We start from the raw sequence: 16,981 nt of genomic DNA on the forward strand, positions 1-16,981 counted from the left end.
GTAATTTACCGCTGTCAGCAATCAAACTCCTATCAGTAGCCGTTCTGTACAAGCTGAGATCTCACGGATCCCAGCATGTACTGGCTGCCTGAGAGGGATGGGAGTGTGATTGCTGTCAGCATGTTCAGTTAATGCCATATTTTTGTAGAAATGGTGTTACTTTTACAAAACTTAAAATGTACATATTATCGGAACCAGTTATCGGCAATCACCCTCAAAGGCGACCGGTAATCTGCATCAGCTCTGAAACAATTATATTGGCCGATCCCTATTCTTAGGTGTTATATACTACTGCTGCACTGAGAGGGATTAGGATGCATTCTTTGCCATTTTTCTTATATTTTATTTTGGGGGGAGACCTAAATTCAACATTATGTTGTCAGGCAAGACTTTATAAGGTCCCAGTGTGAACTGAACTAATCACGGCTTTAATAAGGTCATTGATGTCATGTCTTTAGCACATAGAGGAGCCAGGCAGCACGTTAAAGCCCTTCCTGAGAGAGTGCAGAATTAGAGGGGCAACGGAGAGGCAGAAACTCTGGGCATTGCCCATTTATTGCATGAAAGTCACAAACGTTTGTAAAATCTCTGAAAAAGCATCTGGATGACGTGGCACTGATTGTGTCAAATAAGCAAACTGTACAGTTTAATTACTAAATCTTCTAAGCTCTGCACACTCTTACACTCACTCCCTTTTCTGTATCCACTCAGTGGATCTCTTTCCATGTCTAACAATTCTCGCTCTCGTTGTACCACTAGCCCACCTAATCTTGGTCTCTTACCGAATACCTTCCTCCTTTCCCTTCCACTCACACAATCACTATTTACTTTTCCTTCGTCCACTCGGTCAATGCGTTTCACCTTTTCTCCCCTCACTCTGCCCCTTTGCAGTGAAGCGGATGATGGTTGCCGGAAACCTTTGGAGAGGCTGCTTCACATCTGGCAGGAGCGCAGTGTCTATTCCGCCGAGTTTGTCCAGCAGCTCAGACTAGCGATCGATGGCGAGGACAGTCCCAGGGAACCCCAAGGTACATCGCTCCCGGGGGAACCAGACATGTGACCACAGTCTCCTTACCCTGAGTGCGGGCATCCCTCCTCATCCCAAGGTGCCCGCATCACATTTATATCGACCCCTTTTGCACTACGCACACCCCACTCCCCTTATTATAAATGCATGGATCCATTGACATTATTATAAGGTGGTTCCATTTTTTTACCTGCCTTTTAACAGAGCTGGTAGATATTATTATTAACAAGTGCTTGTATTACCTGTATTTTTTTTATTAAATTGACAAACGGTGATCAATTAGATTTTGCAGTAGATTAAAAAAGCCTTATCTGTACAGTAATACTGTAATGGTAGATGCCCATACACAGATTGTAATGATTAACATATTGTTGTTTGCCATGCAATGGTAACCGGCTTAATTGCGTGTTGTTTAGCATTCTATGGTTCTGGTGTGGTGATGGTTAATGATGACTTCTTTGTAGTCTTATTTGACCCATCCTGTGATAAACTGATTTAGCTGCTGTGCTGTTCTGTCCTCCTCCCAATGTACACATTAAAGGGACACTGTAGGCACTCAGACCACTTCAGCCCATCGAAGTGGTCTGGGTGCCAACTCCCATCACCCTTAACCCTGCAAGTGTAATTATTGCAGTTTTTATAAACTGCAATAATTGCATTGCAGGGTTTAGTCCTCCTCTAGTGGCTGTCTACCATGCAGCCACTAGAGGGACTTCTAGCTTCTTAGACAACTTTTGGTTGTCTCTAAACGACGCTAGACGTCCTCACGCTATGAATGAGGACCTCCAGCGTCGCCGGAATCCCTAGAGGAAAGCATTGAATAATGCTTTCCTATGGGGAGGTCTAATGTGCATTAGGTCTCCCCTGCTGGCGGATGTCGGCGTGGGCGGAGCCCTCGGTGCTGGATTCAGGTAAGTGTCCTTGGGGGTTTTAACCACTTCAGCGATGTGGGGGGGAGGGGGTACTCCAGGATTCTGCAGTGGCAGGAAAATGGGTTTGTTTTCCTGGCACTGGAGAATCCCTTTAAAGACTTTGATGCTGCCATCGAAAATTCTACTTTCCTCTCTGCGGAGCCCTGCTGGCACTCTAAGTATGGGAATCTGTGTCATCATGCAATCTTAAATGCTGATTGTAATGACAGCGAATAAAAAGCTGAAGTGGTCTGGGTGCCTGTAGTGTCCTTTTCATTGTTTTTAAGGGAAAAGTTTTTGTTAATCTGTTTTTCTTTTGCTGGTAACACATAGTTTAGACTAGAGTAGAACGATTTATTTATTTATTTTTTCAAATGCTTTTCATTTGCGTTTTACCCTCATTGGCATTAAAAAGCTACTTTGTTTATTTATTAAATCATTGTATTATTTTTTCAATGAATAAATCTCCATCTGCGACAAGGTATAAAAGCCTTTGTGAGCTTAGCCTGTCCCCAGCCAGTCCGTGGGCAAGCTATGCGGTACAAATAATGAATTAGTTTGCTTCTGACTGTGAATAACTTAAAAGGAGACCATCACTGGGATGAAATTTATTATACTTTTATATCTTTAAAAGAAAGTCCTCAATCTTGCGAAATGGTTTTCAGATCAGTGTAGGTGTGACTTGGCATAACATTTTACATTTTGTTTGGAGAGTTTTTTTGTGTAGATTGCCTAGCTCGAGAATTGTTTAGTTTTTGTTGCTGCACAACTGACTTGGTCTGACTGCTTTTCTTTAAACAAGTCTGTCTAACCGCTCTACCTGTGACATTTGGCATTAGCCTTAAATTATTCTGATAAATAATAAAACCCCTCCACTACCATCCCTGGAGAGCCTTAAGTTTCTAAGCAGACAATTTTGTTGGCGCTCCTGAGCTAAGCTTTGCAAGCGATACAGTGCCACAGAGCTCTGACAATTTACAAGGAAAATAGGAAATAGCATATTTTAAGTAAACAGAAAAAATATGTTGCCTCCCAAACAAAGGGAAATGCGCATGTTTGTTTGGCCGGGCGCATAGTGCTGCCGACGAGCTGCATTCCTTCTGTTAGTGTTACTGTGCACAGAGAGCTTGGCTTGCTGTGAGTGACACTGACCAGAGTAACTTGATGAATTATGGAGACTTCCTGTATAGGAAAATGGCACATATCTTAAAATCTTAATGGTACGTGCCATACAATCCATATATATATGTATGTGTGTGTGTAACTGGAATTTCTCTGGTTATTGAGATTGATAGTATAGGTTTTTGATATATATATAATTCTAATGATAATATATCCACATATGTACATTTGACATTTGAGAGCTTTGAACCTGTGAAGAGGTGGGGGGGGGGGAATACATTTTATTTTTTTATTTTTTATAATTCAAGTTGGTGGGGTGTCATAATAACCCATAAATTGGACTTGGCAATGGGAATTTTGTCTCTGTCTATCCAACGGAAAACTGGCGCTGGGGAAAAAAAACAAACAGGCATCATTGCTATCTGACTGTTTAACCCTTCCACTGCCTGTTACTGATTGCATGCAATTAGCGTCTCTGCAGCAGCAGGAGGTTAATCATAGCACTGTCTCCCTCAGGCACCAGCAAGTGCTGTACAATTCCGCAGGGTCCACTTGCTGGTGCTACTGACTTTTTACCTCCATCCTGCTGTTATGCAATTAGTGCCAGTCAATGGAAGGGGTAAAGATAACAGTTTAGGTTCCATGCGTGAGTGTAGTGACATTAACAAGGGTTAATGTGTTTCTGGTACCAACTTGAGCAGTATGCCTGTATTAGTATGTGCCCTGTATGATGTGCAGCTTCACCCCCTGTCTCCTTGAAGTGTGGACACTGGCTGCATGGCGAGAGGTGCTCTCGACCCGGGTGTGCTGGGAGTCCCTATCTTCCCAGCAATCCAAGGGTTTATTCAGGAGAGAACTGATAGAGACAGACAGCAGACCCCTCCACCACCACACCACTTTAATTTTCCTGTCTGGCCTGTATGATTATTGGTGGTAATACCTGACTGTTACTCGCAGCCAACATTTGTACAACCGCAGGCTCCTTTATAGATAAACAGAGACCTAAGATATATGCTGTGCGCACACATTTCCTCCTTAATTGCCTTAAGCAGCTCCGTGTGGTTACGGGTTAGTGTAAGTGTTAGTATAGTGGTTAAGAGACGTCTCTACTGTTATAGCAGATCCAGGATATACACACATACATTCATGTCTCAGTGCTGCCCATGATTCTTGGGAGTTGGAGTACGAGTGGTAACTATTTCCGTTGCCGCCATTATAATGGCAAAGAACAGGAATTGTAACACTCAGAAATCTTGGGCATAACAGGACATTGGTGAACTGAGCATTATTACCTGTTCATTACTCCCTTAAGGACACAACTTCTGGAATAAAAGGGAATCATGACGGAATATTTCCATCATGTGTCCTTAAGGGGTTACTGGGAATAAAGGCTTGTCTGATTTCACTATCTGTGTAACACGTGATCTGCCTTTTGAAATAACAGGCAGATTTGGTATATATCCAGGAGAGGGGACAATATTTGGTCTTGCTCTTAGATTAAAGAGAACATTGTCAAGCTCTGAGCTAGCCCAGTGTGTAGCTGAACTGTTTTGTACAGATATTAGATGGTGACACTGTACATGTACATGACAGGTGTGCACGCATTGGGTAATTGCTATGAGTGACCTGCTGTCAGTTGATAAGACAAGAGCCCATAGCCTCTGCCAAGTATCTGTTAGATCAAACTTTGCAATGTGCAGTCTGCCTCCCAGTCACTTTCAAACACTTTATAAAGACCTGCAGGAAACTGCGGGAACACATCACAGTCATTGTCCATGTACGATGAACGTCAGTGTCCTTTTATTCCTCTGTCTCTCTCGGATTCCAATAAAGCCGAAACGATAACTGTTGCTTTTTTTTTTTTTACTTTTATTGGCATTTTAAATGGGGGTCAGCCAAACTGCAACCACAAACTGTTAAAATAAAAACGTTGTAATATTTGAAGCTTAATAACCGTCAATAGTCATAACACAGCAGATTGTTGTAACTGTAACATAATCTGCAAATACACCCTCGTACTGAGTTAGAAGTTACTCATATGTCTGATCATTTTATTTATTTTTCGGGATGTTCTTTGCATTTCCTAAATTTAGCCCGGTTGCCTGCTTTTCCTCAGTCCTGCGTTGAACATTGAATAACTGCGGTGATGACAGGCAGCCTGGGGGTGTGAGCTTTAAAAAGCCATGCACCTTCAGATTTGGAAGAGACGTGGGCATCGCAGCAGGTGACTACGAGGTCACAATCCTTCCCGATGAGACACTTCTGCTATATTTGTTCAGACTAATCCCACGTGAAATTATCTCTGAATCTCTGCCACTCTCAGACACAATGCCAAACAGTGTTGTTTAGCTTGGCAATTAAGATTTGCTATGTTTGTTGACTGTTACATTTCAGAAATCGTACGCTATTGAAGAATCAAAGGGTTCAACTTTTCTTCCCAGTGTAATATTTATTTGGGTTTGTTATTTCTCAAACATTTGGTGTCTGCCTTTGGCTCCATAGCCTCGTAATGTTTTACATATGCCACAACTTTTCCCGTTAGAATCTTCTGATGCATTCACGAATGTACTGAGACCTCTCATTTGTAGCCTACACTAATTTCATGCTTACATTGTTCTAGTGGAACAGGTCAGAGAGTGAACAGAGTTTCAGATATATTGAAAAGAAAGTTTGTTTTTACTGGTTTCAGCTCTTGAGCAAGTAGATATACAGAGGTCCCATTTAAGCCGATGCATCAGCTAGCATCAACTGTGGTCTATCTTGGTAGCGAAGCAGTGTAGATTACGGAGGATGTCAGGGGAGGCTGAAGTGCGAGCTGGACATCTGTGGCTAGTTCTTGAAACCCAATCTGGTACTGGAAGTAGTAAATACCTCATATCTAGAAAACGATGCATACTATATGCGTTTAAGGTGCCCAGTACATAGCGGTGCACGACAGAGTCTTTCAACTGTTGCAGCAGAGCTTGTCTCGTTCTATCCCTACGGACATAGAAGATATGTTTACTGACACAGCATTCAGGGAAGCAATGACTCATTACTCACATGTTAGACTGTGTTCCCTGCGGTTATATGCTGGCTTGTTTAATTAGCAGACACACTGTACAGGTAAATCCGTGTATTCATAGGGCTTCTCCTCCCCCCCCCCCCTGCTGGTTCCTATGTGGACACTCAGTCCCACAATACCATCACCGTTCATCCTCGATTGTGTCGGTATGGATAGAAGTGTAATTCTCAAGATTTGTTTACAGCTCGTGTGATTTTCTGAATGTTAGTCAGATACTTCGTATGTATTATTCAGAAAAGTCGTAGATCTGCCTTTAGGCCACTTCAATTCAATTTTTCTGTATAAAGTTCTACCTTGTTGCCTTTAGATAGGTCAGGAGAAGCTGGCCACCCCCCGGCGTAAACCAATGTAGGAGTACCCGTTTCATGGTAATTGGTTAGTAGAAATGGGGGCAGAGTGAATGCTACTTCACACATTTATTTACTTTATCTTTCATAACAAACTCTGATAGGATGCTGTTAACTATGGTCTTTTTTCCTTTTTTTTTTTTTTTTTAGTGAGTGAGGAAAAGCCGCCCCCGATGACTACATCGTTGAAACGTAGTATACATCAAGTCCAAGAAGAGGAAGATGATTACCCAACCAGTTACTCCCCACGGGACCCTTCAACTGGACCCCCTCTGGTGCGCTTTTTCTAAGTTCTCATATCTATACCTAGAAATGGTCCAGATTTGCCACATAAGCTCGATTTTTAACAGTTCATTGCTTCAACACCAAGCCATGCATTAATAGTCGGTCAATATTCACTTTAACAATAAGATCTGCCCACATATATGTAGAGCCACCTCACCTTAAGGCTTATGGTGTCTCTGGGTGAATATCGGAACAAAGTTCCCTTATTTACCGAACGTTGATTTGTAGATTTCCAATCATTTCAAAGAATCCATTCCTAAAATATTACTCCTATACAAAAACGAATTGAATTATGGCAGACGTGGCTTTAGTAGAATGTTTGCGCTAGTTACTCTTGATTAGTGTTGATAAAAGGCATAATTTTATCCACAGTAATGTCACAATTCCAGCTCACGGTTCAAAAAAAAAGAGAGGCAGAGACTGGCTACATTTGCTTTGATGTATGCGGTTCTGAGTTGTTTCTCTTTTTTTCTTTCTTTGTTCCCCGTGTTTGACATTGATGCTACCGTGCGTCACAAGCAAAAGGCATCCATTTTTTATTGATTATTTTTCCCTTTCATTTTACAGCACCATTAATCTGTCCGCTGTTTACTTAAACATGTCCTGAATGTTGCCTGGGAGTTGAAAATAATACAGTCTGTGCCCAAATCAGCAGGATCGAGTGCGTTAATTATTTCCCAATTAATCTCCATGGATAAATAAATGAATCTTTGTTCCCGTTCTGTATATGGAGCTCTAAAGCCAATCAGTCATTTGTGTGTGTGTTTATGTGCTAGCTCAGAGTTCCTTGTTATATACACATCACACGTGCTTCTTTTCTGAGCAGACGGGAGAAGTGTAGATAATTCCTCCATTAACACTCAAACGCTGCATATTTTTGGCCTAACTGTAAACCTTATAAATGATAAAGTTTTGGCTCATTCAGCACATTTTTAGTTTAATTTATGACTCGTGTAAACATTCTGAAGGGCCTACTCCGATCCACACGGTCTACTAGACAGACTGTCATGTTCAGAGTCGGTTTGCATTGAGATAAAGCAGGAGGATAGCGTAGGAGGGTTTCTGTATCCATCACTCCTGCTGGCCTGCCAGTTGTACCTCCCTGCTTCGTCTGCGGTCAGATAAGCCCGGTCATTGCTTGGAGATATGTCACAGATGCTTCCTCTCACACAGGCAGAATAAATGTTTCCTTTTTTACATTTGCAAACCTGCATATTTTGGCAAAATCTTAAATCATGACTTTCCAGGCACGTACAAGCAGAATAGCTAGCGGCATTGTAGAAGCTAAACTTACGTTTAATATACGGGGTTACATTTCTCACCTACCCCATATACAGGGGATATCTAAAGATTGATCTGTCAGTCATCGCAGAACTACAACTCGGTCAGAACTTCATGTGACTTGTAGTTCTGCAGGAACGGAGGATCTGCCATTTTGGCACTTGTGCTGTATACCCTCTATAGACAGATATATTTATATAAGCCATCAAACACATTTCCCAGGTACGTTTGCATGTATATAATGTAGTCCATTTTGAATGGTTTCTAATGGCTGTTTATTATTGCACAGGGTCCAAGAGAAAACCAAGCAAATGGTTTATGTTGTATAACGTGTTTCAGTTGTATGCTAAACCTGTAATAACCTGTGCTCCTTTTATAGTGTTGTTTGTGCAAGTTCTGATTCTTTCATCTAGTCTTCCTGCGTATAAATCACTGTAACTGAGTCACTTTACATAAACTGCTGCAGCTGTAACCCCACCCATCTACTTGGTGATGTCACAGTGGGAAGCACTGACCTGCTTGTACAAGTACTTGTATGGAGTACACACACATACTGTACAAATCCCAGTGACTTGCATAAGGACTTTTTGGGGATATCGATGAAAGAGCCTGTGCTCCATCCACAAACATGCACATGGCTCGTATAGCTTCATTTGTAAAATAACATGAATGTAGCTCTACAACAAGTCTAGAATACTTAAACTGCCAAACTAAACAGTTCATGGGATGTGATTCGCTCTGTTTTTCAACACAATGCTGGGACCAGGATTGGCTGAAAATATACAGACACTTTCAGTCCCTATTGATTTGCAGCAAACAATAAATCCCAATGTGACCTGTTCTAGAGTAGTGGTTCTCATGCCCTGGACCCAGTCTGGAATTTGGGTCTGCAGTGGTTGGTAGAGACACATCATATTCATGTCTGCTGTGCCAGGGCCCACAAGTTGCTTTGCATTAGTAGCTTTACATTCTCCAGTGCAATATGTTTTTCTAAATTCTTGGGGTAATTAAATTAGACGTAAGGAAGGTCACTGCTTCACATTTGAAGAATTGGTCCCCCAGCTGTTTTGATGTTATTAATTTGTGTCCATGCGTCACTGATCTAAAAATTAGAAGGAAAAAAACAAAATGGATGTTTTTTTTTTTTTTTTCAAAATATAAACAATTATTTCCCTGGGGAAGTTTCAGCAGGACCCTCTGCTTGATCTGAGGCGTTAAGCTTTTTTTGCAAGGCTGTAGCTCCACCTCCGACCTAGTGAATGAGCCAGTCTAGAATCTGTTTCCAGGTTGACTGGCCGTTTAGGTTTTGCCATGCACTGGACGATGGACGAGGCAGGCACAACTTGGGTTCTGAGCTCTTTCTCCTTCCAGCAGAGAAAGCCGAGCCGCTGACTGTTAATCCACGGTCTGTGGCTGTGTCGATAGCAGGACATAGCCCCAGATCATGTTTAATGATCCAGGCTATGTACAAACTGATAGCTTCCGCAGTATGGAGGAAAGCTTTTCTTGGGGATAAACTGCTTATCTTGTAAACTCCAGCTGTGCACCCCTGTGTTCTCGGAAGATCAGGAACGGCAATATCAGTAAAAACAGAAACCACTGAATAGTCATATTTCTATAGCTGCACCCTATACGAGCAGAATGTCAAATTAGAGGGAATATACAGCCATATATTTTATATGAAACCTGGAACATTGCAGATGCATACAATCCAACAAAGTAGGAATTTCAAATAGGAACAAAAAAAATTTGCAGGAAAAGAAGAAGAAAAATAAATCAGGAAAAAAGATTGATTTGTATGTCATTAAGAATATCTCACTGCCTTTTAAAAAGATAAAAAGTGCAGTCATCAAACAGGACTGATATACACAGTTCTGTTTTAAGATGTTTCCCTGTGCCAAGCAACTTTGTAGAAATGGACCTGAACCAGAAGTCATTTGATTGTATTTGGCACAAGCCTCCTGGCCAACCATCAGAGTGAGAGGCAGAGTCGCTGTAGCGTTTTGCACTGGGGTACTTTGGCACTTTCCCCGGTTTATCTTATGAGTTTAGATCAAAGTTTGATAAAATTAGGAACCAGATGTCCATATATAACCCCCTTATGTACACACAGTTTTTTTTTTAGTAGCTGTATTTAGAGTATTTTTCAAAATTAGTTAAATATGGTGGACAACATGATGTCTATATCTATATTTAATATAGGAGGGCTATATTAGTAACTAACTTTGTAAAGTTTTGGTGTAGATTTTGCGGAACGGGTAGTGAGTGTTTTTGTTCTCTCCAGGTAGTGAATTCTAGTGTTTCCAAACTACATTTCCCATGATGCCTAACCAATTTTAAGGCCGGCTGAGCATCATGGGAATTGTAGTTTGGAAACATGTGCAGTATTAAGATTAGCCGTCACCGCTCCGCGATCCCATCCAATAGCACGGGATGTATTTGTGTGCAACAAAAATGGATCTGGCATTTAGCGCGGCACTTTAGCAGGTATAAAAAATTCTCGAGAAAGAGCGCATAAAGGAGACTTTGGGTAAAATGAGAAAAGGTAATAGAAGAGCTTGCATTGAAGTGGAAGGTGGCAGGCAGCCAAGTAGAAGCTCTGATGTCGACATTGGAGATTACAGTATGCGTTAAGGCGAACTTCGAGCCAAAATGCAGTTTGGTATGAGTTTTAGAGAGAGTCCTTGTTTGAAGAGATTCCTTTTGATAGCTGAATTTGTTAGATTGCTGTGTGTATATAAAATGTTTGTGTGTGTATTGACATACAGTGGCTTGTTGCCCAACAGGAAACCTGACATTTGAAAGCCATTGGGCTGAGAGTCTTAATCAGTTTCTCCAAGTAATTCACAGTAAAAAAAAAACAAAAAAAAAACAGAAAAGTATGTTCCATCCACCTAGAGAGAGTACCTTCCAGTATACGTGTAATAAAAAAAGGCCGGACAACAGCAGTGCCGTGGTATGAAGGATTTATCCTAGGTCAGAACAGTGGCACCGTTAAAGTTCTATGGAGTCATTTATTCGACTGCATTTTGCTTGTTCAATTGTTTTTGTTTTTGTTCTTTTGTTTTGTTTTTTATATCGGTTCCTCCATAACAAAATACAGATTTTTTTTTTTTCTATAGCGGTAGTCGGGTCAGTGAGCTTTTTGCCCTCTATCCGGATTAAAACTCCCCATCAGCACAGTCAGGTTGTAGTCCAGCAGCTGAGTATGATGGAAGCAGCACATTGCTCAGCCATGGTTAGCGATTCTCGGAGCTGTTGTAATCTATTTTCAGTGAAATGGTTAATGAAGGATTGGGGCAGGTAGAAATTTCTCTGGGATGCTTTCCGCACCGTCAGGTGCAGGCAGATGCCTACGCGCACGGATAATGATGATTTGTGTTATACTGAGACTAATATAGGAAGATTAATCGTCTTGTCACCGGCTGTATCGAGGAGGTGAGATAGAAATGTGCAAGTCCTGTTTTGAACATCATGCAGGTCGATCAATTAGCCTTTCTCTGTATGAATGCAAACATATTTAGCTGTCACTTCTCCTCTCCTGTAGCACCCTGCTGTCCAGCTGTGGCCCCCATGCTGTTCGATGGTCTTTGCATTTAGCTGCTAGTGTACTCCCCCAGCCCTTGAACTTGGTTTCATTCTCTCCTTGTGAATTCGTACTCTATGCACATTTGCATCCATTTATTTTTGTTAGCGAGCATTTCTTTTATGTTGGGCGTTTTCTCCCCCTCTAGTTTTCAAAATAAATTCCATTTATAATGTAAACCGAGGTCTGTCTGCGTGAACAAATATTTACTCAGTGACAATCCAGAGCAGTAGATAAATAATCGGCACACAAAAAGTAAACAGAGCAAAAATAATAAATGACATACTTTACAAACTAAATTTATAATAAACACCTTCCGTTCTCACCCAGAATTGGTTTGTACAAGTGTCTAATATTATCCAGGACTTTCCGTGATCACAGATAGGAGAGACCGAGGCAGGGAGTGTGCAGGTTTATGTCTACCTACCCGTATGACATCCTTAGAGGGATTGAAGTATTCCATTTCATAGATATATTATATAAGAGGTGCGCCTACGTAGTCTGAAACTAAAAATCACTTATACTGTTGCACAATGTATTATGTCATTACACCCTCCGACTCCAGTGCTGGTTGCTAAAACTGGAACTGTGTCCTCTGTCCACTACAGGTGGGAATGTTCCACCCAGTTGTTAATTGTCTCTCTCTCTCTCTCTCCTCACTCATCCACACAGGCTGATGATCTTATTAAAGCTCTACAAGACCTCGAAAATGCGGCATCGGGTGATGCGGCCGTGAGGCAGAAAATTGCATCCCTCCCTCAAGAGGTCCAAGATGTGTCTTTGCTGGAAAAGATTACAGGTAGGTGCCAAGAGAAATGTGGTGGATACCAGAAGTCTAGAAACTTTAATGGTCATGATCTTCTCAAGGTCTTATCTGGAAAAACTTGATTTTCACTTTGTGAGATATTCTAAAATTGTCCTGTTTTTTTTCTAAATTATCTGTTTTTGTCAGTTCTCAAATCATTTGGTGAGCTACGGCCAATGAGCATGTTTGCCGGGAATTCCTATATAAATACTCTCCTGTTTATGTGCGTCTTATTTCAGACAAAGAGGCAGCAGAGCGGCTATCGAAGACTGTAGACGAGGCATGTCTATTGTTGGCAGAGTACAATGGGCGCCTGGCAGCAGAGTTAGACGACCGGCGACAGCTAGCAAAGATGCTGTTGGAATATACGCAGACTCAGAACGAAGCTTTAACAAGCAAGGAGAAAAAGCTAGAGGTAAAGATCAGATCTTACTGAATGTTTACATTCAAGATTATGGTGGGGATGTAGTTTTCAGTAAGACCTGTAGTGCTCTTCATCACCTATCATTGATTAGGAGCTTATGATAAGATTTAATGGTCAATATCTGGACATAGAGTGGAATTTACTGGGAAGAAGAGCAGATACAAAGCTGTGGGTCTCCTGAATCTGGTAATGGACTCGAGAGGAATTCAGTCAAACTCGATCGTGGTTATTCAATAAACTCACTTATTAGGTGTTCTTGCATAGCAAGACCACTTAATGTTATCTCACATCTATATTATTCTTATTATAGCCAAATTTAACACCCTAACTCCTCCCACAGTTTTTACACTACATAGACCATAATATACCGAAATGTGCGGATTGTTCCCGATTGGTGTGCTATTACTTTGTGGAACGTTTCGCTGAATGGTTCACAAAATATCGTCGTTTTTGTGGCGAAATTGGTCCCATAGGAATAAATTGAGAAATGTTCAAAACTAGAGTAGGAGCTGACAAAAGCAGAAAAATCAGGACATGATTTATAAACTGCCACCCTCATTTTCAAGCCCACCTACACAAATCTTATATCAAAACGTTCAGCTATCATCCCTGCTGCGACGGCTAAGCCATAGTCCTGATAGTTTTCACAATATGACCATTTGTTTGCAACTCACACTGTCCATTGACATTCACTGAAACTCCACTCTAGCCACCTCAAATTTGAAGGGCAATATCTAAACTGTGACTGTGCCTTCATTTTTAATATTTAAGAGACATACTATGGTGGATGCTCAGAATTGGGATGTCCTGCCTGGGGGGTGGATGCTCAGAATTGGGATGTCCTGCCAGGGGGGGGGGGGGGGGTGGATGCTCAGAATTGGGATGTCCTGCCAGGGGGGGGGGGGGGGTGGATGCTCAGAATTGTGATGTCCTGCCAGGGGGGGGGGGGGGGGGGGTGGATGCTCAGAATTGTGATGTCCTGCCTGGGGGGTGGATGCTCAGAATTGGGATGTCCTGCCTGGGAGTGGATGTGTAGTGTATTGACCTCCTGTCAAGGTACCATCAGAGGATACAGTTAGTTCTCCTCTAATGTATCCACTCGAGCATAGGGCCTTTTTGGGCCCTTTAATGCAATGAGGACTTTCCTAACCTGGATCTGCCAGAGATCAATGCCCCTTACTGGACTGCATGATGGCTCCCTTTCTGCTTGTGCCACATAGCACTGGGAGGATAATAGCGTGTAACATACACATGTACTTTTCCCATAATCCCATGTACCTTTTGCTTTCTGTTTTTTTGTGTTCCCACTATTGGCCAAGCTTCCGCATTTATTGCATTCCACTCCTGTTTTGTACTGTGGGTCATTGCACTAACGGAGTTTCCCTACAGTGCTGAGAGTTTGCTGGATTATAAGTAGGATTCTTCTGCACATGGTATATAATGCAGTCTCACTTCCAGCCCATCTCTGACCGCGATGGCCCCTTATACACTATGCTGCCACACAGCTCAATGGGTCTGGAATTATTCTCTAGAACATCCTGATTATATCATGGAGTGTGTTGTTTTCAGCTCCCAGTGGGACACAGCCTTTCTGACATGGCAGATGGTGGGAAAATGAACAGAATAAATGGAAGTGGGAGGATTTGGGGGTTTTCCAACTGATATGACTATTAAAGAAAATATCACTATGACCTTATTAACTCCTTCAAACTCCACATAATCATATTGATCTGGTTTTTGTGTGTGTGTGTTTATATGTATATATTTTTTTGTATTTAAATCCCTGACATGGCGGATGACACCATCTGTGCCTTTTTCCCATAATGCACGGTTTTACAAGGTCCCTAAACTGAAAGCGGTGCCAGGACTTACGTGTCCCCTTAATATATTGGGGACAAACCTTTGCACTAAAGCCCGGGTGACTTAACGTCATAGAAAATATAGGTTAAAAATCGGCAGCGGCTGTCCGAAACCTTGTGTGACATCACATATTTAATGATTAGATCCAGAGAATACATTGTGAGGGATATTCACTAAAATGAGAATTCAAGGTTACGGCCAAAATAGCTGAATTGGAAATGGCTCCGCTCTCTGTAGGCCTTTGCACATGTTTGGTATCTCCCTTCTGTCTGTAACCATAGAATGTTGAGAATGGATACCATGAAATAACCTTGATGGTTTCATTAGTACTCGGTGCTAGCCACAGGCAGTGTATTGTTTTGTATGCATGGTTGATACCATGATAAATCCCTTAAGGTCTCTTACCTCATCTAGGGTGGGTAGAAGCAGGTACTGTAAGGTTTTAGCAGAAGGAGCCCAAAATGCAGGATGTCTTTGAAGAAATTCACCAGTTGAAGTCCAAATAGGATATGAGCAGAGATGAAGTCAGTATAGGCAAAGGTCAGGACAGACAGCACAGGTTCACAAACTATAAAACAAGCAAAGATTCTGATACCAGGTAATTAAATAATACAGGATAGGCGCAATGAAGTGAACACCACAGTGTAACTAAGCTAAGAGGGATAGGAGACAAACTTTTATATATGTGAGTAGGGATACACCCCCGCACGTCATGCCTGGGTTCCTGACGCACCCTACTTTATGTACCACCCTCTGCCCCTTTAAGAGAGTGCCTTCCAGCACGTGCGCCTAAGAAGGCTGGATCCTGCAGAAACATAGCCCACCTACCAGACCGAACTGCAGGGAAGCCCTTCCCTGCCCGTTCGCAGGCTGTGAGGCATCAAATTGGTCCGCCCAAATCCCTTCAGAAACGTGGGCCAGATCGGCATCTCTGCGAGGAGAGAGGGAGATGCAACGTGGGAGAACGAGGTATAAGTTGGGGGAAGCGTGGGGACCCAACAGGTACTGTTCTACATTTTTTATGTGGCTGATACCATGGATGAATCCCTGAAGGTCTCATAAGTTGTCTATGGTAACAGCAGGGAATGTTCTGTTTGCTCTGAGCCCAGTAGAACGGAGTAGCCTGGTGGCAAAACATGTTACGGGGATCATGTGATCGGACATTAAGCCACACAGGTGTCAAATTGCACATCCAGGTAACTCCAATCAGGAATAATTTTCCAGATCTGCTTTTTTGGCTCAAGTTTTGCAACACTATGGTCAATTCAGCCCAACCAAATTGTGAATAAACCAACTCCACCCAATCTAGCTTCTTCCTACAGCTATCCAGTCATATCATGCCATCAAACATTGAAACTACCCCCTATCCAATCGCCCCCTGTTTAACCCCTTAAGGACACATGACATGTCTGACATGTCATGATTCCCTTTTATTCCAGAAGTTTGGTCCTTAAGGGGTTAAATGCAACTCAGTACACCATATCCTAAACTCCCCATTGAGTACATTTTCTTACTCCAAGTTCAGTTTATATTTCTATCTGACAGCACTGTTGGTTGTATACTGATTTGCACACAGCCCTCTTAGATGCAGAGTGTAATATTTAAGTAAATAGCACAGTTTTTAGGTCTCATTTAATGAATCCTTTTATGTATCCAATGCTGAAAAAAACAAGTTGTTTGTGACCTGGGAGTCTACATTCTGACCAAGTTTAATATTTCAGGAATCTGACCTTTCCTGCGCTCCCAGGACTGCACAAGGTTGGTTTTAATAGGAAAACTAGTCATTTCCTGAATCCAAATTAATGGGGGTTGATTATGAAATGTATTGAAATCCCAGATGTTCATTCAAGATAATTATTTTGGCTTTTTCTACTCCAGAAGAGGTGAAAGGTGTTGGGAAGTGATGAGGAATAAATTCCATTTGTAAGACTTTTGGATGAGTTCATTCGCAAGATTTCTCAGTGGTATCTGGATATATGATGGGGGTGTCTGTCCACGACTTTTCACCACCTCTAAGACTACAACTATAGAATTTATAGGAATTGTTGTATAACCGAGCATGGAGACATTGGACATTAGTGCAGTGCAGCACTGACCCAGGAAGCACCTCTAGTGGCAATCTGAGTGAATGCCACTAGAGGTGTTTCTAGGCAACAATGTGAACCCTGCTTTTTCTCTGGAAAGGCAGTGCTTACATGAAAATGCCTGCATAGACAGGCTACAGACATTAAGCTGTAGTTGTTCGGGTGACTATAGTGTACTTTTAACT

The 16,981-nt window shown here is 41.9% G+C and overlaps 1 protein-coding gene across 1 annotated transcript in view; it reads left to right on the forward strand.

Moving 5' to 3' along the window:
• Positions 1-16,981, forward strand: part of RPRD1B (regulation of nuclear pre-mRNA domain containing 1B) — a 41,263-nt gene that overhangs the window by 22,212 nt on the left and 2,070 nt on the right. The window contains exons 3-6 of the mRNA XM_063455993.1: positions 892-1,028; positions 6,622-6,746; positions 12,296-12,422; positions 12,668-12,843. Of these exons, the coding sequence (XP_063312063.1) occupies positions 892-1,028; positions 6,622-6,746; positions 12,296-12,422; positions 12,668-12,843 (565 nt within the window). The remainder of the gene's footprint in view (positions 1-891; positions 1,029-6,621; positions 6,747-12,295; positions 12,423-12,667; positions 12,844-16,981) is intronic.

Source organism: Pelobates fuscus, chromosome 5 (assembly GCF_036172605.1).
Source record: "Pelobates fuscus isolate aPelFus1 chromosome 5, aPelFus1.pri, whole genome shotgun sequence".
NCBI classification, from domain to species: domain Eukaryota; kingdom Metazoa; phylum Chordata; class Amphibia; order Anura; family Pelobatidae; genus Pelobates; species Pelobates fuscus.